The sequence below is a fragment of the Neolamprologus multifasciatus genome, chromosome 6 (assembly GCF_963576455.1).
Source record: "Neolamprologus multifasciatus chromosome 6, fNeoMul1.2, whole genome shotgun sequence".
Classification (NCBI taxonomy): Eukaryota; Metazoa; Chordata; class Actinopteri; order Cichliformes; family Cichlidae; genus Neolamprologus; species Neolamprologus multifasciatus.
Window position 1 is genome coordinate 12,065,208 of NC_140444.1, and position 24,980 is coordinate 12,090,187.

General features: G+C 41.3%; 1 protein-coding gene and 1 long non-coding RNA gene across 3 annotated transcripts in view; both read left to right on the forward strand.

Moving 5' to 3' along the window:
• mxi1 (max interactor 1, dimerization protein) overlaps positions 1-14,288 on the forward strand; it is a 31,349-nt gene extending 17,061 nt beyond the window's left edge. For both annotated transcript variants that reach the window (XM_085163552.1, XM_085163553.1), the window contains exons 4-6: positions 6,819-6,933; positions 9,084-9,282; positions 10,311-14,288. In XM_085163552.1, coding sequence (XP_085019678.1) covers positions 6,819-6,933; positions 9,084-9,282; positions 10,311-10,474 — 478 coding nt within the window. In that variant the 3' untranslated portion in view covers positions 10,475-14,288. The remainder of the gene's footprint in view (positions 1-6,818; positions 6,934-9,083; positions 9,283-10,310) is intronic.
• A 1,706-nt stretch (positions 14,289-15,994) lies between these two features.
• Positions 15,995-20,172, forward strand: LOC146516548 (uncharacterized). The gene is made up of 2 exons (XR_014874354.1): positions 15,995-19,289; positions 19,952-20,172. It is a non-coding gene; the product is annotated as an uncharacterized LOC146516548 (long non-coding RNA).
• Positions 20,173-24,980: the final 4,808 nt, after the last annotated feature.

Below are 24,980 nucleotides of genomic sequence, written 5' to 3' on the forward strand. Positions count from 1 at the left end.
ATTTGTTTCTTTTACACAAAGAAAGGAATAAATTACAAAAAACCTAAATGAACAGACAGGAAAATGATCTGTACCTGCATCAGGCTTTGGCTAAAGTGTTACAATCTTTGCATTAGTTGTTTAAAACTGTTCAGTTCTTATAGTTACACCAAAAGTATCATGGGACAAATGTAGGTACTTCCATTTGATTAGCGCCCTGCCCCTATTCATTTATATTACATGTCACCATCTGTGGTGTGGACCACGGTGCCACATGTGGTTTCACTCTGTATCCTCTGTGAGAAGGAGCCTTGCATGTGATTTGCCGTAGTGGCTGGGCTGGGTAGCTTAAGCAGTAAGCATCTCACATTTGCTATTTTTAACCACAAAGTAATGGATTTGGAATGTTCTGGAAAATAATGTCCAAAGCACAGAAAGGAAAAAAAAACATCTGTGGCCACAATTTTTTTTTGTTTGTTTGTTTGTTTCGATTTAATTGCACTCCCCCTCAAAATAGATAATTTACTGTTGAAGTTGATGTAGTTTCTCAATGAACATGGCTTAGTCTACTTTAAATGAGGCTTTGCATTATAAAATACTGTAATCACTTCAGTAATCGTTGACATCATGTGAATCACGATTTGCTTTAAATGAGTCTTGACACCGCAGATGGAGGAAGGAACAAAAGAATTGCCTCTAAGTCATATTCTCCCCCCTCCCTAATAGGGTGTTTAATGATGTCTTAATTTCCTTTCTTATGTCACGTTAAAAGATTTGCCACTGAGACAGTCAGTGGCGACGTGTAATTAGTGTAATAACTGAGCGAAGGGTCACATCCTCTCCCTCCACATGCACTAGAAGTAGGTCAGATTTTGTGTGTGTGTCTGTCTCTGTATGTGTGTTAAGTGGGTTTCAGAGAGTGGGGAATTTGCAAAAGAGAAGTGCATTGACTGGTATCTGGGCTGGAAATCTGAGACTTCCTTTAAAAGCATGTACAATAATTATGTCAGACAACGTAGATGGCCCGAGAAGTGATCCATTATTTACGTATTCACAAGTTTAGAATCTAGGGCAGCTACATTTTTTCCCCCTCCATAACTCACACTTTGAGTAACTGTGTTGGTTCCAGAGGACTTTAAATGAGAAATAATCCGAACCAAAAGTGTGCCTTTGAGATGTCGTATTATAACTCTTTGCATTCAGGTGTTCAGTCCTTGAAGATCCTAGTTAAAGATGTGAACATTTAAGGTTTCATTAAAGATTCCTGTGTTTATTGAGGAATCCATGTGGTTAATACAAAGCCTATTATTTAATTCACATGCCAGTCTCTGCTGGAACTGAGGATGTGTTTAAATGAGAATTTTAACCTGCAGATCATAGTCATAATATCTTCACACTTCTCTCATACATTGTTGAAACATTTCCAAGACACTGCAGTTCTGATTTCCTCTAATTTCACTTGTCGTGTTAATTGTGTGGGAATAACAGCAACATGTCAGAATACATAGGAAAGCATGCATACGCTGCAGTGTTTCTGCCCTTCATTGCTGTTCCAAAGGCAAGCCTTTTCTGCACGTGTGTTCCTGCATGGATGATACAAGAAAAAGGGAGGCGAGTGCTGAGCTGCTGTACATAGGATGTGCGTAGGTTCTGTAAGAGTAATGGTGGGCAGCTCTTCCATACCAACGGGGAGTGCTTCAAAGTGGTTCTTTAAAAAGAACTCTGCTTCAGTCACATTGGAGGCAGTTTGACGCATTTTGACAACAAGCGAAACAGCTAGAGGCATATAAGGAGAGCAGTGCAGAATTTTAAAGTATAAATTCTCATCTTATCAATCATGAATTTAATTGTTCATTTGCAACGATTTAAATTTAAATTACACTCGGAAGTGTTGTTAGCCCTTATACATAAAAGGTAAGTCTGTATTAAACTGAACTAAAGCAAGTACCAAAAAAAGAAATGTGATTATTAGAATAAAAAGGCAATGTTGTGCACGCGACTCACAGAGAAGCTAGATTTTGAGGGGGTGCATATGAAAGAAAGGTGCAGTGCAGTGACCCAGGGCTGCCGGGCTGCTAGGTCACATGCCAAAGCCAAAAGGCAGAGCTCGTGCTTGCCTGCTTACCCATCTGGGGTCCTTCAGGAACACAAGACACAGTTCATACACCCAGACTTCCAAGCATGACAAACTTACATGCATACATTCCATGGAAGTGCGTCACTGTCTCCTGAGGAAAAGGAAAGGCTGGCTTTCTAAGTGTTTAACCTGTAAGCTTTGTCTTTTAGGATTCATCATGGGAGTGCATTCATATAAATGTGCATATGCATTAGAGGATATATATTTCTTATTGTTGTTGTTGATGATGATTTTTATGAGAGAGTGTGGGGAGAAAACTCACTACCTAACTGTCAGTTCTCAGAAATTTCCCTCTACTGAACAGAACTGGGCTGTTTTGCTTACTGTCACTGAGTGATCTGATATCCCTCCTCTGCGTGACAGTTGGTAGCACAGGTCCTGGTAGCCACGGGTAGCCATCTAATCCGCCACAGATGGAGAACTCTTCATTCAACCTACATCGCCATGCCATTCATTAAACTCTGGAAGTGCAAAGTAGGGAATTATTTTCTTTGCTGGTTTTAGTCTACTTAGACATTTTGTCACTTAACAGATATCTGGAAAGATTCCTAGTCACACAGTAGATCTTGATAGTCGTTGTTCATCTGTTGTTTGATGAATGAGATGATTATTTTTTGTTCAATTGGATTTATTAATATCATAGCTTGATTAGTCCATGTAACAAAAACAAGCACTCACTCAGTCTTCTGTACAGATATGGAAGCCTTGACTTTATGTTCATGTCACCTTAACATTATAAAATCTTCTTTAAAAATATTACCCACACATACAAAAAAAAAAATGAACTCAACAAGTGGTCATTCCTCTCAGGAGAGCTATTTAAACCCCATGATCTTTGACCAGTGACTGCATATTAATGATCAAGAAACTGACCTCACAGCCAAGGTTTTGGAAACCTGCAGTCAGCTGAAACTGAAGAAGTCACTTGGATGAGTGACGAAACGTTTCTCTCACAGAAAATGCTACGTCCATGAACAGAATCAACTTCTTGTCATTTAATCCCACTGAAATTGACTCCACATCAGTCACCACTGAATCAGCCTGTGATCCTGTGATGTCATATCCTTTAACCAAATGTGTTTAAGCAGTCCTTAGCATTAGCAGCAGAGGACATGAAGTTATGGGGCTACACAGTAAATCCATAGCTGTTTATGTAACTGGCACCAGCCTTTTCTAAGAACTCTGGAAACAGAAGGCTCTGTTGCTGGTTACATAGCTACAACAGGGTGGAGGTGATACTGCCTGCAGCAAGCAGGTATTTATGGTCACAAGCCTGCACTCATATTGTAAGCTGTAAATGGCCTAAGCTCTTTGGCTGCTGGTCTACATGATAAACAAGCCTTTTTTAGGGATTAGAGACCTGCTCTGGGGGTGGCTGTAGCTCAGGTGGTAGAGCAGGTCATCTACTGATCGGAAGGTTGGTGGTTCGATCCCTGGCTTCCCCAGTCTGCATGCCAAATATCCTTGGGCAAGATACTAACCCCAAATTGCTCTCCGATGCATCCATCGGAGTATGAATGTGTGTGTGAATGTTACTTAGAAAGCACTTAGGAAAAATGTGCTTGTGCGAATGGGTGTGAATGGGTGAATGTACAAGTTGTGTACAGCGCTTTGAGTGCTCAGAAAGAGTAGAAAAGCGCTATATAAGAACCAGTCCATGCTCTGTTAGGCATCAACAGTAGCCAGGAACCTATGAGCTTTAGCCTCAAAGTAAGACAGTTATACTTTATCTAGTTTGACGCAGTGATGTAGAGGTCTTTCTGTGTGGGTCAAGCCACATTATTGTACCCTTCTTCAAGACCAGCCTCTTCAGCAGGGCTGGTCATTGCAATCAGGATTGGAAATAAGTTGATGACACTGACATTCAAAGGTCATTTAGCTCTGAATTGAACACCTTGTGCGGGGACTGCACCATATGCACATCTGCTGCCTGGTGTTCGAGTTAATGTTGGTGACTAACATGGTGAACCTGTCTGACATTATCTTTGCTTGCCTGTAGCTTTAGGGACATACTGCACAATCGTTTTTGACACACTGCCCTGTCGAGGATAACACCTCCAGTTTGGCTTCCTATTACCAGCCTGTCCAATGCGATAGTGAAGAATTACACAATAATAACCCTTCGCAGTTTTGATTTTCACAGTTACATACTGCTCTTCTGACGCTCCTTGTTATGCTTTTTGGACTTCTTTGCCATTTATAGTTATCGGAGTGCTACACAGTAAAGCATGTCATCCACCCAGAGATAAGAACGCATGCCACACAGGCGTTTCACATGCCTGTCTATCAATAAGAGGCACAAAGAGGGTTTTGAATGCTACTAGCGATTACTGTAGCTCGTGTTGAGTACATTACCAAAGGCAGTTATAAAAAGGTCAAAAGCAGGAAAGGACAGTGATAAAATAGGTGACAAACTGTTTGTCATCATCATCATAATCTCTTCCTTTGGTGTTTGAGGTTTTATGCTGTTTAAGAAAAAAATTGATTTAGCAGCCAGACCAGTGACAAACTGGTTTACATGCCGAGAAGCACAAGTTCAGTTATATCCAGTGATAGAAATGTGGTGATAGTGGTCAACAGAACAGTTCATGGTTTATTTTGTTTTTTCTTTTTGTTTTTTTGTTTTTTTTTGGGGGGGGGGTCATGTCAGTGGGTCAGGATGAGAGAAGGATGGAAGGAGTAGAGGAGTGGTTTTAAGTGGAGGGTTATCTGGGGTTGTCTGCTAAGATATTTACATTTATCTCTCTGGGACTGGAGGAGAAAGCTGTGGTCTCCGATGTCTGGAGTTTGTTAACTAAATGCCCAACAAGCCAGACAGACAGACCCATACATCAGCACTGTGTCCCGTTCTGCCCTCACCACTTCTTTACCAGACAGCCGATGGCCATCTGTGGAAAAATGTTAGCATATAGACTAGGAAAAAGCAGTGAATGAGACGTCCTTACAAGTGGAAAAAGAGATGAGGTTTTAGAATGAGACTTGTGTGTACATGCATGAGGTTGGTGTAACGCGAATTAATATTTGTGCCAGCTCTTCAGCAACAGCTCCCTGATAAATAATATATTGGCATATGAGCAGAGCTGAAAACACACTACGTGCATAGCTCAGTTGATTTCAAAATGGTTGGACTGCAAACATGGCAAATTACGCTTAATGCCTTATTTCCACATAATCCAGTAATAATCCTGATTATAGCTTTTAACAAAATACACTGAACTCTAATCACTCTCAGAAATATTCGGCCATGTTGTGCTTTGTTGTACGTCCTCGACGTCTCCCAGGTGCAGCCGCGTGTATCGCTCAAGGCTGCTGTAAACGAGTAGCATGCGAATAAGTGACAACTGATGTATGTGCAGACGAGGGTTTGAGATGAGACGCGCAGATATACATTACGCAGATAAAGAGAAAGGGGGGGGGGGGGGGGGGGGGGGCTCTGCCTGCTTTGTCCTGTGAATAGAACTGATTAAATGGACAGATGTCCTGATAGTCATCATGCAAACTCCCAGAATAAAAGGCTGTGTGTGTCTGTGTGTTGTGACTTCCTAACTTTTACTCACGCAGCCTGAATCAGGGCTCCTCCTAGTTCACTCCCCAAACATGCAGTGTTTGTTGAAGCACACACTCACGCACACATTACTAGCATAATGGCTGTAATGGCTTGCTCTTATGTTCTTATCAACACCATCCACACTGACCCCCACCCCTCACCCACACAAATACACATATGCACACAGACAGATATACTCTATGCAGCACTTACATGTATCCAACAGTCTTAAAGAGCATAGCAGAGAGCTGTCTAGCCCATCTTGCAACTTGGTGCAGTGAAGCCCTGCTCTGGTCCCTTGAGTTTGTCTCCTGTAAGCGTCCCAAGAGATCGTTTCTGAGTCTTGGTTGCTCCACTAAGTCTACTGCCTCCTAATGTCTCTCCACCTTTCTCTCCAGGCTAGCTGAAAGACAGCCCCTGCTAATGGAGCAGTGATTGTGTTATAGCCACAATTATCTCTTTTTACCTCTCAACTCGGGTCCATTAGCAGGATAGATAGTACCTGGGGCTTGTCTTCAGTCACAGAATAAGGTACTGTCAGGATGATGGACTACATGAGCTGAGAGAGGTCCTGGAAATGCCATTATACCACCACCATGCCTTTTATCGCCAGATGAAACTTATTGCAATGTAGGCGAGACAAGTATCCATACCTAGATATATTAAATACATGCAGATGATAAACCTCCTCGCTGTTGACCCATAATTTTGAGATGATCAAGACTCAAGCCAAATCTGTCACGGGTGGAGGCCAGCACCCCAAAGACAACAGAATACTGCCTACATCTAGCTACTGAAGCAAGGGTGTTACAGACGAAAGTCCGTTTTTGGTTGCTCTTATTGAATGTAAAAGGAGACTAGTTTAAAGAGCTTGACATCTCAAGTAAAGAGAGATGCCATATTTTATTTGTTAGGGTGCACTGATCCTCTAAGAGCCTTTAGACCTTTGATACATAGTTACAATGGGCTACACATTCAATGCTTTGTTTAAAGAACTCCCCCAATTTGCATGAACTTGCCTGTGGCTATTGAACAAGACATACTACCACACCGTATTTCATGTTTTGCTATACACACAGCCGCCCTGCCCTATTGTTCCTTTTTTATTTATCTAATTATGCTTTTGTTTCCTCTTTGTTACTTTTTCCTTTGTAGACGAGCTCACCTGCGGCTGTGTCTGGAGCGGTTGAAGGCCCTCATACCCCTAGGACCTGACTGCAGCCGTCACACTACCTTGGGCCTGCTCAACAAAGCCAAAGCACACATAAAGGTACATATGATTACCCAGCTCTTAGCTAAAGCTGGTCCTGTTTTTTGGGGTTTTTTTCTTTGATAAACAGAACAAAGAAACTGCAAGCTTTAAGTCATAAAAGTGGTGGTATTAGAAATAAGACTATCATTAAAATACTAGTGGTGGTGTACTTGACGGTACATAAATATTAGGCAACTTCATTTCTTCAGTATTAAAGATGCCTTTCTGAAGGTTTTTAAACTGAGTGGTTACCAGCTGACTATGAAAACTTTATTATTCATTTGGTCTGAAAAAAAATGAGCAAAAGAAAGGGTGCAAATTACCAAAGACTCACAAGTTGGTGCCTCATGATTGGGTTAAAAATAAGCGAAGAGAGATTTTTCAAAGGTTAATGAGCATCAGTGCTCATGCAGAGCCAGTCCTGTTGGTGTCCTCTGAGAACCAGCCCCCATTTAGACAGATTTCTGAAGAGATGTTAGATAGTGTTGTCCGGTCAGTCCGTTAAGTATTTGGCCCCAGTAATTTGATGTTGTCCTGGGTTCAACATCAGGCTTCATGTGGTGTAACTGGTTCTAGACTGGGCACTCAATTACAGATCAGTGGGAAAAAGGTATTCAAAGCAGGTGCCAGAAAGGACCTTTTTCCATTTGGAGATGCACTTAAAATTAACCCCCTGCTATTTTCTGGAACATATTTTCTTCAAGCATTGGCTCAGAAAGACGTCTGCATGTTTGAAGAATGCCATGATCATGAAGGAAAATGCACCATCACACACTTTCACCTGCAAAGGGCCTCAGAAAATGACCACCTGAATTCACCTGATGTAAAATTCTGTTCAGAACTTGTGGACTGGAGAACCTCTTCCCCTCCCCCCCCCCCCCCCCCCCCCCCCAAAAAAAAACAAAGCTCTGTGCCAGTTAATCAAATGAAGGGTTGTTAGATAGATCACTGAATAATTTGAAAGGTGAAAGTATTAGGACATGGTGTGTCATGTCATTCGTTACACATGAAAAAATATTTTGCTTGGAAAGACCAAACTCGGGTTTACCTTTATGATAAAATGAATCCACAGTAATTGTGCACGCAGTGTAACACTTCACACTTTGTTATCCACTTTCAAAGCAGGCATGTGACTGCCTGAGAGTGAGCAGTCTGTAAGGGGAAAGCGAGGCATAGCATGCACTCACGTAACAGACAGGACATGTACAAAGGCGATATTGTTGTCGAGGTGGGCCTCCGCCAGCTCTGCCGCTCGCACTTCTGCTGCTGCTGTCAAATCGAGTCTCTTCATCGCTTATTGATGGCCTATTGTTTTGGTCTGTCGCTGGGAGTCACGCTCATTAATGTTGGCACCCATGACATAAGGCTGCAAGGTTACATCACAATGTGGCTGTATCGGGCCCTGCCACGGCCTCCATTTGTATCATAATGGTGCAAGGCGTAAACAAGCCGACACGGTGTAAACAAGACAGGTGAGGAAAATCATTTAGGGGTGTCGTCGCTGACAGCAGGAAAATCCGAGGGGACAAACTTGTTTAATTTGCTGAATACTAAAGAGCTTCTGGGGCATTGTCCATGTGTTTGTAGTTTCACACCCTTTTAGGGAGGCTCGATGGCTGTGAATTCTCCGGACAATTACCTTTTCTGTTCTCACATGGGCTCAATCTGACACCACAGAGTTTGTGGGGAGCTGGCGGAGTAAAGTCTGTTCAGTCTGAGCCCGTTGATTCAGACATTTGTGTTCTCACATGAATGTATGAAAAAGGCCTGTTTCTTTGCTGGCTATTCATTTGTCTAACCTCTTTTCTCAACATTATTTTTATGAGGCTTTCCTCTTGCTTACACACTTAACCCTCCTGTGCGTTCTCCAGGCAAGCCTTGAAAAGCAATGAATTCATTTACAAGCTAGTAAGACTTCAGAAAGTATTAACAAGGATCGAGTTTCTTTTGCAAAGCAGCTGAATGTCTTTCTTCCTCCCCGTCATAGACAGTAAAGTTTTTTCTTTATAACCAATGACCCCTACAAGTCATGAATATGATTATTTAGCACAACACAATGTCTATAATGTCTTTTGGTGAAGACAACTAATGCCCTGTCTATAGGTTTTGGTACCCACAGTTACCGGTATGACCTTTTTTTTGTCTCCTCTTCTCTTTCACCTGACCAGAAACTTGAAGAGGCGGACAGGAAGAGCCAGTACCAGCTGGAGTCTCTGGAGCGCGAGCAGAGGCACCTTCAGCGTCAGCTGGAGTTGCTGAGTGGAGGCAGTGGTGCTGCAGCCCAGAACAGCCCAGGGGAGGGAGAGAGGATACGCATGGACAGTGTGGGCTCCACCCTCTGCTCCGACCGCTCTGACTCTGATCAAGGTATGTAAGGTGGCAGGCATGATTTTTAATTAAGCAGCTACACGGCCATCAAAACGTGTTTTCACACATGGACTTGGTACAATTTCAGGAGAATTTTTTTTTCTTTACATGTAGCACGCAGCAGAACCTACTCTGTGGTTTAAGCAAAGGAGCCTGGATAAAATGTGCACCATGCGTGACGCCCGTTTGTTAGGGATAAATTCACAAGGGTATTAGCTGCGCTCCGCTATCTGCCATTACAAGGACTTTACAATAGGGGGCCAGCAGGTTAAAAAACTGCTCATTTCTACTATGAGTACACTGGACATTTGTGCTCTCACATGCACCTCTGTCATGACTGCAGTGCATGTGTGAAAACATCTAGAGCCTCCAGCTGCTGTCGGTCTAATTTTGTAGCACTGAGGTTGGGTTGGTCAGAGCTCCTCTGAGACTGCATGTCGAGGTGCTGATGAAGGAGATCAGATTTAAAATGCAAAATGTTTCCTGAACTGAAGCAAAACCAACATGGTGTCTGTTTGTTTGTAATGATGTCAAGTATGAGGGACATGTTTTCCTTTGTATTTTATGTTAAAATGACTCTAACCTAACAGAGAGGCATTAAAGCCATCATTAGTGTGTACTGTGTCACCCTGGTTGTGAGATGACAATTTTAACCACTGAAAATGAAACTGACTACAATCTCCTTTCTTTTCATATTCCGTATTTTTGTTTTCATAAAGTGCTGTGGCACAAGCCAGATACTGTGTAAGATACTGTGTCATCATACAGTACAGCATGTTGCTGTATAAGTAAGGCTTTTCTCTAAGATATTGCATCTTTAAAAAACCCCAAAACAAATACATTTCTAGGACTGCTGTTATCCAAAGGAGAAAACAACATAGCAAACAATATAAAATGTAGGAAGTTTCTTAAAATATCCAGAAATAAAGTATCAGCAGAGAATAGTTTTCTTAATAATCCTCAATAAAAGTGGAAATATGTTAAATCGATCTGTTCTTCTCCCCTTTCATCATTTTTCCATCCTACAGAGGAGATTGAGGTGGACGTGGAAAGCACGGAGTTCTCCCATGGAGAGCTGGACAGTGTGAGCACAGCCAGCACCAGCGACCTGGACGACCACAGCAGCCTCCAGAGCATGGCCAGTGACGAGGGCTACTCCTCCTGCAGCGTCAAACTTGCCTTCTCCTCCTAGAGCCCCGCCCCACCGACGTGACCACCACCACATTCCTGCCAAACTCGCCTGCCCTCCCATCTGTTATATCCATCCAGCCATGCCTATGAAACACACACATCCAGTCTCATCTCCGATGACTGGCACGCACCCAGCTAATAGTGTTCCCCCTTTGCTCCCAGCCTTTCCTTTTTTTTTTTTTTTGCCCCACCCTTCCCCTCCACGCTGCTCAACCCACTTTCGGAGGCGTTCCAGTGAGAGCTCTTTCTCGCCTCTGAACTTTGAACCGCTCCGACCAACACTGACACCAGAGACCCAGACACAGACTGCCAATTGGTTCAAATCTTATTTTAAAAGGAGGAGCAGAGACGTAGACATCATCTTGAAGTTTGAAGCCACAGCATAAAATTAACTGTTGATTTTTATCTGCTATTTCCACACACCTTTAAAATCCCCAAATTTGTTTAAAATTACACAGCCCCAAATTTGACTAAAATGCTCTTTAATTAATATAATTGTCTGTTTGGTTCTGTCTAATGTGGGTGTTTGCCTATGTCTTATTATTCTGGTGTTGGGCCTGGCTAAATCTGGACATTGAGGCTGAACTTCGCCATATCTACACAGCTCGTCCCCGCAGCCCTGAATTTCGTCCTCGTCTTATCGAGGTTTTTCTTTTCTTTTCATATTACCTGCGCTCTACACCACAGAAGCTCTGACCCTTGAATTGGTGCTATTGAGAAAGAAACCCACCAACCAACCAATGGGGGAAGCAGATCAGATCCACCACTATGCTTTTAAAGCGAACAAAGCGCATCTGTCGTGATTGTTTCCGACCACACACGGAGGAAAACAAGCCACAAAAATGGAGGGGAAAAAATAAGAAAACATTCCTGTCGGATGTGGGTGCTCAGTGCATTTTCAAAGAGTGGAAATTGTAACTTTATGTGTGTGTGTGTGTGTGTGTGTGTGTGTGTGTGCGTGTGTGCGTGTGTGTGTTTTGTTTTGGTTTCTTTCCCCTTGACAAGCAGCTACTATCCTGCACTTATCTACTTTAGAGCTGTCCATAGAAATGGCACAAACCAAGAAGGAAGAAACACACACACACAAAAACAACAGCAACAAGGGAAAAAAAATCCAAACTACAAGCTTTGGAACAGATGTCCAACTCCTCTCCAGCAGTAACAAGCAATAACTCGTGTAGTTTTTTGTTTCGTCAGTTTGAACTCCTTCCCGTTTTTTTTTCTTTTCTTTTTTCTCCCTCAAGACTCATGTGACCGTCCACATTTTTTTTTTGTTGTACATACAGATAGCTTAATAAATAAAACTTTAAAAATGAGTTCAAAAAAAGTAGTGCTTACAGATAGAACTATTGCCTCTGTTGCTGTTTGACCTGTGTTTATTGTGCATTTTTAAATTGAAAGTTTGGAACAATTTTTATTATTCTCCGATAAAATTTGCTGATGGAAACGTTCAAACGTTACCCTCTCTGTCCCCGCTTCCCTCCCCGAGGAGGTAAAAGGAACAATAACCTCGATAGAAACAGTAGAACGACTTTCCATCCAGTTGTAAACAGCGATCTAAAATGGCATTTGTTGGAAAATGCAGACTTTGTTTGTCACTGGGTTGTTGTTGTTGTTTTTTTAATCAATTAGACAGTTTTTATTCTCTTGTTTGTGAATGGCGGTTTAAGTAAAAAGAAAAAAAAATATTATATGGCATTCCAATGGTGGTCAGGTGATCTGTGGAGGGAAAGTTTGAAGTGTTGGAAAAAGAAAACGGGTTGTATGATGTCAATGTACTCCATCCCTACTCCACCGGCATTAAGAATTGCACTTCGGCTGCAGTTCGCTTTGTTTTTCTTTACCACTGTCGTGTTGCGCTGCCAACCATTATTTTGTGTGTGAGAGAAAAAAAAACTCAGAATATGATGAATATTTATTCTGCAATCCCTCAAAGAACACGCAGTGGGGAGAAGGTTAACTTATTTTGTTTCTGTCTTATTTTACTCTTCTCTTTGATGTTTATTCCTCACTCCTTATTTTAAAAAAAAAATGTATATTTTATGGATTATTGTTAAGGGTTTTTTTTCTTTCTATTTTTTGCAGGGAGGGTGGGAGAGGGGTTAAGAAAATGTAGCCATTTTTTTGTTTTCATTTTTTTGCTGTTTTATTCAATGGACACTTGAAATGTAATTGGCCCTAAGCTGCTCCTAGTGCTGAGCCTCGCCTGTTTAGAGTCACCAGCCTTGTTCAGGGCTGACTCCCCAGCCACACACCAGGCCTGTGAGGAGCATCACAGACCTGAAACAGCAGCACAGGCTGAACCTTTATACCCATTCTGCTGTCGCAAGGTGAAATGCTCTCGACTTTGTTTCCGGGTCTGTGCTGAGGGGAGCTAATTCTGCACAAGACTCACCCATAGCCAAGACTTTACTGGCAAATATTGAGCCGGCTGCTACGAAATAAAAGGGGTCTAAAACTCCGCTTTCCTCTATTAGGAGGATTGTAGTCTCTATTAGACTTGTTTTAGTTGACAAAATGTGTCTTACATTTACAACTCCTCCGACTGAGGATTTAAAGAAATAAAAACACAAAAGAACAAAACCTTCGGTTTCTCTGATGGACATCGTTACGGTGTAGAGTTCGACATGTAAGCTCTTTGCGGAGCTCTGTTGAGGTTGTTGGACTTGGCACTAAATCAGAAAGTCACCACTTTTGGTGCTCAGATATTTAAAAAAAAAAAAAGCCAAAACCACCTCAGAACACCTCAGTGTCCTCTCTCTTTATCTCTTTCTCTCTCTCTGTGGAGGACAGTTTACATTTATTCTGCCCCGTTTTAAGTTATTACCTTTATCTGATCTTTGTTTCTGCTTTCTTCTTATGTTGGTTTTATGAAACTGCACTGCTGACACGACAAAGGTCTCAGTGTTTTGCGACAAACAAATTTCTCTTCTTGTTCAGACCTCGATCAGTTCTTTGCAGTGTTTTAACCTGCGCACACAGTACACAATGTTGTGTTTTACTATGATGGGACAAACTGAGTGTTTATCACAAAATGTGTGTCATTTTGTCCCACGAGGTAAAATGCTCAGATGCGAGATGATTCCAGGACGGGTTAAAAACAAAAACAACACTAAAAGAACTGGTTTTACTGAGGCCAGGTCTTCTTCACTCATGTGAGTCTACTATGTGTGTGTGCATGGGTGTATGTGTGTGTGTGATCTCTGTGTTCTTACTAAAGCTGAGCTTTAGAAAGGCACCTAGTCCATGACTAGTCTGCACAGATGTCAGTAGGCTGTTTGCCACTTTGATACTCAGTAAATATCACACTTCTGAAGGCTGTTTGTCATTAAAAAGAAAAAAAGACAAGCTCTCCAGTGTAAGATGCAAAAACAAAAGATGTTCAGTCCAGTGCAGAATAGTCCTGGATCAGCTGATTGAGAGGTCTGACAAAACATTTCTGGCCATGCTGCAAAATTCATTAGCATATCCTCATCACAAAGTTGTATTTTTACCTCTGTGTTTAAGGTTTCAGTGGTGGTTAGGGGACAGCTTGGCCAGAAGTGCACCAGCCCCGTGAAGTGGAAGTTGCAGTGTCCTTTGTAAAACCCCACTCCACTCTGGTGTCAGTCTCTCAGGGGGTTGATTTGAGCAAACGGGTCCACGAAGTCAAGTTAGCCCAACCAAACAAGCAGTCCCAAGTGCAGTAGGGAGCCCTCCTGTTGTTCTGAACCTGTGGCCATCCTTTGTAAAACATGCACTCTGATGATGATTCTAGCTGTGTAAGTTGATGATGCAATACTTAAAATAAAAACACCAAGATTTTCAAACCTGAAGGACTGAACCGAGCTTTTAATACTGTGAAGTGTGTCACTGCTGAATGTACTGTAAAGCAAATGGCTTACGCCAAGTTAAATACAAGTCACCTGTTAATCACATGATTCCCATTTACCAAATGTGCACAAATCTTGACAAAGCAGCAATTTTTTTCCACAATTGATGTGTCATTTTCATAATGAAAGAATGTCTCTTAGATGTGACTAAGAACATAAATGTCTGAAGCCCTTTATTGGGTGGCTCGATGAATCACAGGAGTCAGAAGATGATTGTAGCAGCTCATAAAAACGAAAAGGTCTTCTGCTTAAAAGCATTTCTTTTAGATTTCTCTAATTTTATCTCTCTTCCATTAATTTAAATATTAATCAAACATCATAAGAAGCAATGATAACTCTGCTCGAACTGTTTATAGCTGACAGGCAAACAGGAATCCTTTGGGAAAAGGTTGCAAGAAGATTAGTCTACAGTTTAATGAGTCACAAGTCGAAACTGACACAGCTCATTCATCTGCTTTGAGACCAGCTGAACCCTGAGCACTTCTGTTAAGCCGAACTAGATTATGTTGTCTCATAATCATCCAAATCAAAATCAAAGCCCCCCCCCCCCCCCCCCCTGAAATTTCCCACCTTCAGGTTAATTATTTTCCTTGATAAATAGTCTAATTTGTAACTTGACTGCTTCTGTTTATATACATCCTTCATAAAGCCTTTTATAAACCACGTCAAACTGGATGTCTTGAAATGTGCGACACTACTGAACTCTCATCATGCAAAGTTATTTTTAACAATAACTGTCAGAAAGTGATCCAGTTCAGTGATGCTGCTCAGCATCTCTTTTAGGGGCCGTGTTTTTCTAAACTGTAGAGCCAGCAGCATACATGTGTTATAAATCTGTGACGTGATGTCCATGGTTTCACAGGACTCTGGCAGGGTGAAATAGATTATGCCCCCCCATCTGTAACACACTGCACTAACATCTGCTGCATGTGTTATTATTCTTAGGAGATTAGAGCCTGTAAGAAACTATTCCGAAGCACGACTTCCCAAGATGTACAAAAGCACTGTGTAAGTGTGATAAGGAGACGTTCTCATGAGAAAATCTCTGTAGCTACAGATAATCTGGGTTTTGATTAGAACTCCACATCAGCGTTTACTCCCATCGGCAGCGATGACTGTGTTATAAACTATAAAAGATATTTTAAAGTCAAACAACAACCTGGAAACTGTTGATGATGAAAGGACAAGCTTGTCTTTATATGTATTTGACAAAGTAGTAAAATACAAACTCTTCGCTGGCAGGTTTACTCTCATTTTTTTTAAATGGCTTTTGTGAATGCATGTTGAAAATATAATGAATATAATGCTTTTCAGCTGGTCTTGCATCGCAGTAAATCTCATCGGGCACAGCGTGTGTCACAAGAATGAGTTTACAAAAAAAGAGAAGACTCATGTTTCTTTTGAAAGACAGAACGTCCTTTCTGTCCTCCTTTTGAACTAATCTGGAACATTATGATAAAGCCATTTTGTTGTCAGTACGGTATCTAAGAGGGAGCGCTTATCAGCATCGTCAAAGGAGCTTGCAAAGAAAAGCGTCTGGACTTCTTTAAGTTACTTGAAGACGTTTCACCTCTCATCCGAGAAGCCTCTCGGATGCAAGCTCCTTTGACTACGATGACCTGGATGACTGAGAACCTTCACAGGCTTATCAGCATCATACTGTGGAAAATGCTGCCACCTAGAGGATAAAAGCTCAAAAATAAATAAAATTTCAAGTTCAGCTTTCTGATCCTTTCATTACACGCACCGATTGAAAATATAATTTTGTGAGAGAGCGCCAATGCTACATATTTATATGACATTACATATCAGCACGTACACTAAAAACATACAACATGCAATGAACAGTATTATCTACTAACTAAGACTTTTTTTACATTTAAACTTCTTTTCTTTCTCAAATAATTAGACGTGCGTACACAGTGGATTTGAAACCACACAGTCAAGACTTTCAGCTTTCATTCAGGGTGTTTTGCTTTAAATGTTTACAACATATTAAAGAAAAATAGGATAATAATGCCCGACAGACACTATGGGCAAATCAGGTAAAAAACAAAAAAACCCAACCCACAATTCTCTAAATCTAAGCATTTATCTCATGTACGTATTACAGAGGTTACGGTGATAAAGAAGTCAGCCTAGAGATCACAGTGAGACGTAATCTTGGGCTATACAGACTCTTCAGGCACTATTTTCTACTCTTGGATATTTATGATGCTGTTTAAGGGGGCAGCCAATCAGAAGAAAGAAGACCCAGATGCTGTATATTATATTATGGTCAAATAGAAGCATGAAAAAAAACAGCAATTTTGAATTCAGTGAAGTCTAGCATAGCACCAACCACCTGGTGGCACAAGAGGCTTGAAAATAAGCAAAAACATGGAAGGGGTGAAATTGCTGCAGTTGATTTAATATGTGTGTTAATAAATGTGCATTGTCCCTTCTTTTAACAAATAAGTGTATCAAATATATTTTATATCCTGTTATGCTACTTTCTGGCTTTTGTTATTTCTCTGGACCCTGGTATGGCCTGAATCTGCCTCTGCTGCTCTCTGTTTGATTTCCTGCCTGTGACTTCAGTGAAATAAGCCTTGGTTCTTTTTTTTTTTGCACCACCGTGCATTTACCCTTGCTTTTAGGTTAATAAAATAGCCAATTTTTAATAACCTTTACCTACTAAGTCATTAGTTGTCATTATTAGAATATTAGTGAGGCTTTTGCAAATGTTCTTAACTTTCTCAGCTTCTCAAATACCATCCACCAAGGTTAAAGGTCACCTTTACTTAACTATTGTCTCTTGTGCTCTTATTGTCCTTTTATTTTTATTGTTGTACTTTTTTTTAATATACATAGTTTCTATTTTAATGGTGTTTTCTTATTGTTAAGCACTTTGTGCAGCATGGTCTGTCTGGAAATGTGCTATATGAATACATTTGACCTTGACCTTGACCTACCTATGACAGTGATGTTTGTAATGTCATTTAATCCTTGTGTATCTAAAGGCAACGTTCTTACTTGTTACAAATTTGGCATTTCAGGCTTTAGAGTTGAACTTTCTTTTGAATCTAAACTAAAAACAGGACACAGAGAGAGCCTGCAGTGAGCCTACAGTACTGAACCAACACCCCGATTTTCCTCTTTTGAACCACTGGGCTGCACTCAAGTATTAGATATTTCACGAATAAACACTTTGAGCCTGTATGTGAGACGAGGGCTACAAAGATTTTCTTTTACTGTGTATGATAGGGCAGTGTGTTGTGTTTTCCGGTCTGATCTGCAGTAAAAATCACAGATTAGAGCATTTCTGAATTGAACTTCTTCCTCAGAAAACCAGAAAATCAGTCTACTTCATATTAAAACTGAAACAATTTCATCCTACACAATTTTCACCATAATTTTTGTTCATCAAAAGCAAAGTGACACCTTTGCGAACATGATACGGTCCTATTAACAGTCATATTTTTTTTATGTTTAGTGGCTGCTTGTAAAAAACACTTTAAAAACAGTTCAGTCCTCTAAGCTGACAATCAAAAACTAAACTTTACTTAAAAAGACAAAGCAATTGTGAATCAAGAATTAGAACTCAGTAGTTCTCAGCCCGCCATTGAACGAATATCAAAAAGCTGACTTTCCACTAAGATGAGGGTTCAGCAGTGATGAAGGATATCACGACTTAGTCGTTATGTGCTGCACTTGAATCTAGATGGTGCATTTCATCATCTGACGTAGTAGCGCTGGATGATTGGCCAGAGACTGATTATACCTGATTCACCACGTAAAAGAGCCGCTGGTGCCGACAGTTTTCTGTCGTTCTGTAGCTGAAACTGAGTTTAAAGAGTTTAAAGCAAATATCCCAGAGACAGATGCTGGAATCTTATTTTCAGCCATTAACGCCAGTTTGTCTAACGTGTGAACCATACGCTTGTGAATTAAAAAAATAAAATAAAAGTGTGACTTTTGGAAGCCGTGATTTTATTTCCAAGTGGCTTGCACTTCAGTCAAGGTCACATCTTACTCCCGTACCACCAGAGGTCCTTAAATTTTGTGGCAAGACATAAGAGAGAAGGGTTGTAGTGAGGAATATCAAAGGAGGGGCTCTGCTCTACTTTCACTCCCCTCATGACTCATACTCTGGACCTCATTTCCATATTGTAGTTGTTCTTCACCCCCCCCACCCCCCACCCCCTCACCCCCTCTTCCATTGCTGGGAAGCAAACCCAGGCAACCAATTACTGCACTGAGAGAGCACCAGTGGGAGTCCATGGGGGATTATGAGGAGGTAAAAGCAAGAAGGCCATCGGGGCTGAGTGTGTGGAAATATGTTGGGGGTGGGGTTGTGGAGGGGTTCCTCCGGTGATGAGCATGAGTCATCATCCCCACAGCGCTTGGGCTTCTGACATCACAGCAGCCTTATCAGAGGAGGAACGCAATTCCCCACAAATGTCTTTCACAGCTGATGGATGAGGCAGCAGGGGGCTGATAGCAAAACAAATTATGCATCATGTCTCTGAGGCATGCAGTCAAGACCTGAGGTGCGCTATAATAAGGAGACAGATGTGTGTGTGTGTGTGTGCAGCAGAGTGTCTGTGACATCCGTTTGACAGACAGCGAGGGAAATTGTAGTTGCAGGGAGAAGGACTGGTTTCGAGGCAGGTCGACGTCATGCCCCGACCAGGCTTCAGGGCACCCAATCACGACAAGCCCCTTTCTCTCTCACTCTCTCTGTGTCTCTGCTGTGGGTTTATTCATGCCATCGGGATTAGGAGACCCAGCAGGCACGTAGGTCCTTCCCTCACTTCACGTAGTCCAGTCTTTTCGGTCCTCAGCCAAAGTACTGTGAAAAGCCTGAATGGAAAATGTGTGCGTTGTGACCTGTGAGTCAGCCAGACAAATGAAATCTTCAAAAGGTGTCACAGAGAATCTCGCTAAGAGCTTGTTGATCAGGTAGATGAATCTGTGGGATGAAAAGAAGCTTTGACACACTGAGGGAGAGTGGATAGATTTCTGAACCGTGGCTGAACAGGAGTCAAGAAAGGCTGTGAATCCTGTGAACCAAGTTAAATTTTCAGCACCGTTTATCTCCTGCAATTTTTTAAAATGCCACATGTCAACACAGATCTGGATCTACTCTTAAAAAAGAATGACTCGTCTGCTTGGAAGCTAGGCTAATTGCTAGCTCTGGTAAAGAAAACGATGAAAACCCATAACTTATGAACTTTTTTGTTTGCTAACAACCGGACAAACCAAACGGATCACATAGCCTCATAGAGTGGAGGTAATAAATGTGAGGAAAAAAAAGTTTCAGAGCAGGGGTGGAGCAACTAAATAACTCAGAGACTTAAAGATAAATAAACTTTATGCTTAACAGATGGAAATGCCTGAGAAGATGTGACCTGTCTGTAAGGCAGTTTCTTCTTGAAGGAAATTTACTTCCATTTAAGGTTTATTTGCACCTTCAGTGAAGAAACTGCAAATGGGAATTCTCTTTTATTGCGACCGCAGAAGCTCCAGAGGTGCTTTGTTACCTCTAACCTGATTCTGTCTCACTAACAGCCAAACATGAGAAACACTGCACTGAAGCTACTTCTTCTTCTTTTTTTTTTTAGCAATTCAGCAGGTACAGAAACCATCAGGCCTTGCCAACAGAAATCAAAACGAGAAATGACAGCTGCTTCCGTCTCACCAGTGAAAACCTCGTTAAAGTGGGATCGTGGCTGGTGGACATAATCAGATCAGTCATCGATTTAATAACACAGAAGAAATGATCATGCATCACTTTCTGGCATAAAGTCTCTTTTATTACCAGCCAGACTTGTATGTGAATGCTTCTATGGCTCTTTGTGTCTGCTGAAATTTTAATTGAGAATGGCCTTCGCTTGCATTTCAGCACAGGAAGCAGAAGATGCCTTGCATGCTTTCAGATGTGCGAGACGGTGTTTTATTTCTGGTTGCTGTCTTCGTTTTCATAGAGCAGTTTAGAGGGAAAAAAGTGGATGGAAAGGACGTTTTGGGGAATTTTCCTGTCAGCACTTTCAAACCTGCTGTGCTGTAAAAAACAGAAGGCAATGCAGAAATGTAAATATGCACCTATCACTCGCTGCATCACAAAGTAGAAGTCCAAAACTGATTTGTTCAGTTTCCTGTGGAACAAAGCATTTTCTAAACTGACACCAATATCATGTCAGCGTGTTCATGTTAAGAACTGTTGTTAAATCTGTTTTATGATATGATGTGCACACTTTGTTCCAGAATTAAATATTTATATTATCTCTCTGTCTCTCTGTTGCGCTATTTGTCTATCATTATTGTTTTTCGTGTGCATTGCCAGCCTGTTCTTGCTCTCAATGCAGTTATTGCTGCTTTCTGTGATTGACAGAGCAGCTTCATTTAAACAAAAGGCAGCTTTTAATGCACCTGACTGTAACATTAGTGAGATGGGGCTCTCACTCCTGACTTTTGATTTTTTCAGTGTGTGTGGTTAGTTTTGTGGTGTCTTCTCCTGAGCCTAACCATGTCCTGCTTTTGCCTAATCTAAAGCGGGGAAGAAGCAAAGGTATGAATGGATTCAATGACAACTAAAGAAATGAAAAGTGGAAGAAAAAAACCTCACAAAACAGAAAGGTTATCACAAGATGCAAACCTACAGTGGCTAAATAGCAATCTAAGCTACCATTATCAATCTGACCTCCTAACTGGGACTTTGTAGATCTCTAAAATTAGATTTTTCCCTCATTGCAACCAGATTACAGTAGCCAGTAAGTCAGCCAGTGCCGAAGGATAACTTGTGTGTAATAGGGTGAAGCAAGTGGCAACTCCATAACAAAATGGCTTTCCCCCCCCCTTTTTTGTTAGATGCTAATCATACACCTCATGAGTTGTATCATTTTGAAGATGCTGGGCAAAGATATGTCTGCTTCATCTTCTTTAAGTTCAATAAATGTAAAGAAGTCCAGATGGTTTTTTCCCCAAACTCCTTAGACAATGACCTGGATGACTGAGAACCTTCACATCTTAAATGTAATGAAACCAAATGACACCTGCCTTGTGGTGCTCAAAACTCCAAAAAAATAAATAAATAGAAAATTAAAAACAGAAAAAAATGTAATGTCTCTTTCCAGAAATCATGTTATGAGCAGTTTTATGCACAAGCTATTTTCTTTCTACCAACACCTGTCAACGAAAATGAAAAAAAAAAAAAAAACCAAACAAACAAACATTAAAGATAGATGAAATGTCAATTATCACAGGGAACATAATGGACACATTATGTGGTGGAGTGGACACGAGGTGAAAAATAGCAATTTGCAGCTTTAAAAGAAGATCCAGGTTCAGTATTTGCCTTATGAGCATTTGTCCTCAGTGCAGTGTTGCTTCTATTCACGTCAGCTATCCGTCATCTTTGTCAGTGTTTCTTTCTGTAAGACTTGTGTCTGGTCTGCACTACTAATGCAGAGAAATGTAAATGAGCAGCAGAGGCTTGTGCATTATATGTACAACAGCTGCCACTCAGTACCTTTATTTGTGTCTCACAGCGTGGTAGATGGACAGCAATGACAAAGCTCCTCCTGTTGTGGGTCAGTAGGAAAGTCTTTATCTGCTGGTCCCCGTCCTCCTCTTAACTCTCCTCTACCGTCTCTATTTTGCTGAGCATCATCTCTTTAATGGTGATTGTTGCAAAGTAGCACTTTGCTGATGGAGTGATGTGTCATTTCCACTGCTGTGCCCCACACACAGGCACACGTTTCCACATCGCTAACTACCACTGACACATGTGGGTGACACGCACACACACACACACTGCGCTGACTCCTTCACAATGTCACACAGACAGGCTGCCCTTGTTGAACACTCAAGGTTAGGTGGGAGTATTTTTGTCAAGCTGTCGTTACAATTGTGTAACTTCTTTTTGCACCTCACTATATATTTCTTTTGTAATCACCTCGTTCTTTTCCCCCCATCACGATATGTTCCTCATGATTTGTTCCTCTTGCTCTTTCACGTCTTTGTCTCTGTGTCATGTGGTGTGACATGTCGCAGTTTGGAGCCTCTGGTGAGGTGACGGCTTTTGGAGGAAGTCTGCAGGGATCCAAACTCCCTGCCTGACTTATCCTTGACTGTGTATCCTCGCCTCTCATTGCTACATTACTCCTAATCCACCCTAAATGATTTGGTGACAGTGAAGCCCAGCAGTAAGTTGGGGCGGCTGCATAACACTTAAATGGGAAGGTCAGTCTTCCATTTATGTGTATGTATGTATATATGTATATGTCAATGAATACATTTGGTTAGGGTTAGGTTTAAAGTTAGCTTAGCCAGTGCCTGAAGATTAATAAATATATTGATGAGGTGGCATGGCTACATGATTAAGGGTGATGTGCAGAGCTATAGAAGCTACAGAGGGATAAAGCTGATGAGTAACAGTAACAGTATGGCTTCATGCCAAGAAAGAGCAGTGAGGTGTGTGGTTGGAGTGATAGATGGGGTCAAAGTGGGAGTGGATTACATCAGGGATCTGCTCTGAGTCACTTCCTGTTTGTGATGGTGATGGACAGGTTGACTGATGAAGGCTCTGTGGACTGTGATTTTTGCAACATTGTGATCTGGAGTAGGGAGTAAGTGAAAGGGAGCCTGGAGAGGTGGAGGTATGGTCTGGAGAGAAGAGGCATGAAAGTCATTTGAAAGGAATATAAAGGGAGATAGTTGGAAAGGTGAACATACATGAGTTTAAATACCTTGGGTCAAACATCCAAAGTAACGGACAATGCACAAGAGAGGTGATTACAGGCAGGAATGTGTGGAGATGAATATCAGGGGTGATTTGTGAGAGAAGGATAGCAGCAAGAGTGACAAGGAAGGTTTACAAGATAGTAGTGAGACCTGCTGTGATGCATGGTTGAGAGACAGGAAGTCGATGGAGCTTCCAGAGCTGAACTTGCTAATATTTTCATTGGGAGTGACCAGAATGGACAAGATTAAAAATGAGTACATCAGGGAGACAGTTCAAGTTTAATGGTTTGAAGGCACAATTAAAGAGGAAAGGCGGAGATGTTTTGAATATGTGCAGAGGAGGGATAGTGGATATATTGGACAAACGATGTTGAATATAGAGCTGCCAGGAAGCAGGAAAAAAGGAAGACCACAGAGAAGACTTGTGGATGTGGGAATACAGTGAGATTTGGCAATCACTAATGGGGTGAAATAGTAGTAGTAGAAGAAGAAGAAGAAGAAGAGGAGAAGACAGCATAGCTGGCAACTTACGGTGTTAATCATACATGAGCTCAGTTTGGGTGATTTAGTTTCAAGGTTTTGCCCTTTTGCCTGCTCACAATCAAGCTGCCGTGGCTGCAACACTGATACAAAAAAAAAAAGGATTTTCCCACCTTGGCAAGTTAAAATAATATAATACAGTTTAGACATCTGCCAAAAGGGAAATTTTTCATTGGGTAACTTTACAAAAACTGTTTTAAAAAATACAGATGACCGTGACTAGTTGTAGTTCCCCTTAACTGTCAAGGGTCTGATCATATTGTTCTCTAAATCCAGTCTTTTACCTGTTTAGCCCACACAACAGTCACAAGATGCTGGCATCAAGCCGGTAAACAAAGCAGAGTACTTCATAATGCACTGTATATGAAAGATGGACTTAGCTACTGGCATGTCACTTGTAGGCTTGTGAACACCTTTAGCATTATGGCCTTCACCATTTTTTTACTGGAGCCTGATGTGGCCACATTTGAATGAGAGCCCAGGATGCTAAGTTATAAGTTAACACTAGCAAGCTTGGTTAGCAATGTGTATCAATAGATGGTGGTATCACACACACACATACTATGTTCATATGTTAATTGTCGTCAGAAAATAAGTGTGGAATTAATTAATTAATTAAAAACCTGGAGCATAGTTATGGTTTTATTTGCTTTGGAAAGCCTCGATATCACAAACATGGTCAAGAGATTCAGGTAAGCAGTCATCACTCACCTGTAAATAAAAGCAGGCAAACCCTTAGTAATGACTTATTTATACGCTACTACATTTTTAAACAAGGAAATTTTTATATTGATGGTATTGTTTTATTTTGTATTATTTTATTTGATCAGTTTTCTGCTGTTTGTCTGGGTCTGGAGCCCAGACTTCCCTCTCCCCAGCCACCTCCTCCACCTCCATGGGGACACCATGGTGTTGCCAAACATGAGATATCATCACCGGGGATCCTTGCCAGTAGGACATCCCTAGAACACATCATCTCTGAGTATATGTATTTATATATTTATTGTTTTATTTTATTTTGTTGCTACTGGGATGTAAATGTGTTTTTTTTTTCCGCTATGGAATTGGGGATGTTTACACGAGCGACTATAGAGACGGAGCCAACCTTGAGTGGACATTCAAAGATCTGCAGTTTCTGGCACTTTCAAACTGACTGTTTTTCAGCCCCTTGAGATTTCTGCTTAATGAAGACTAAAAACAGAAGTGAAAGAAAAGTGGGGAATATTTGCCTTGCATAAAAATAAATTCATGTGAATGCTAAAGTCACTCCCTGTTTCGGTGTAAATGCACAGTATGGACAAAAGTACTTGGACACCTACCTACCTGCTCGGCACTTGCCATGAAGCTTCCAATGCACAGTTTTTGTGC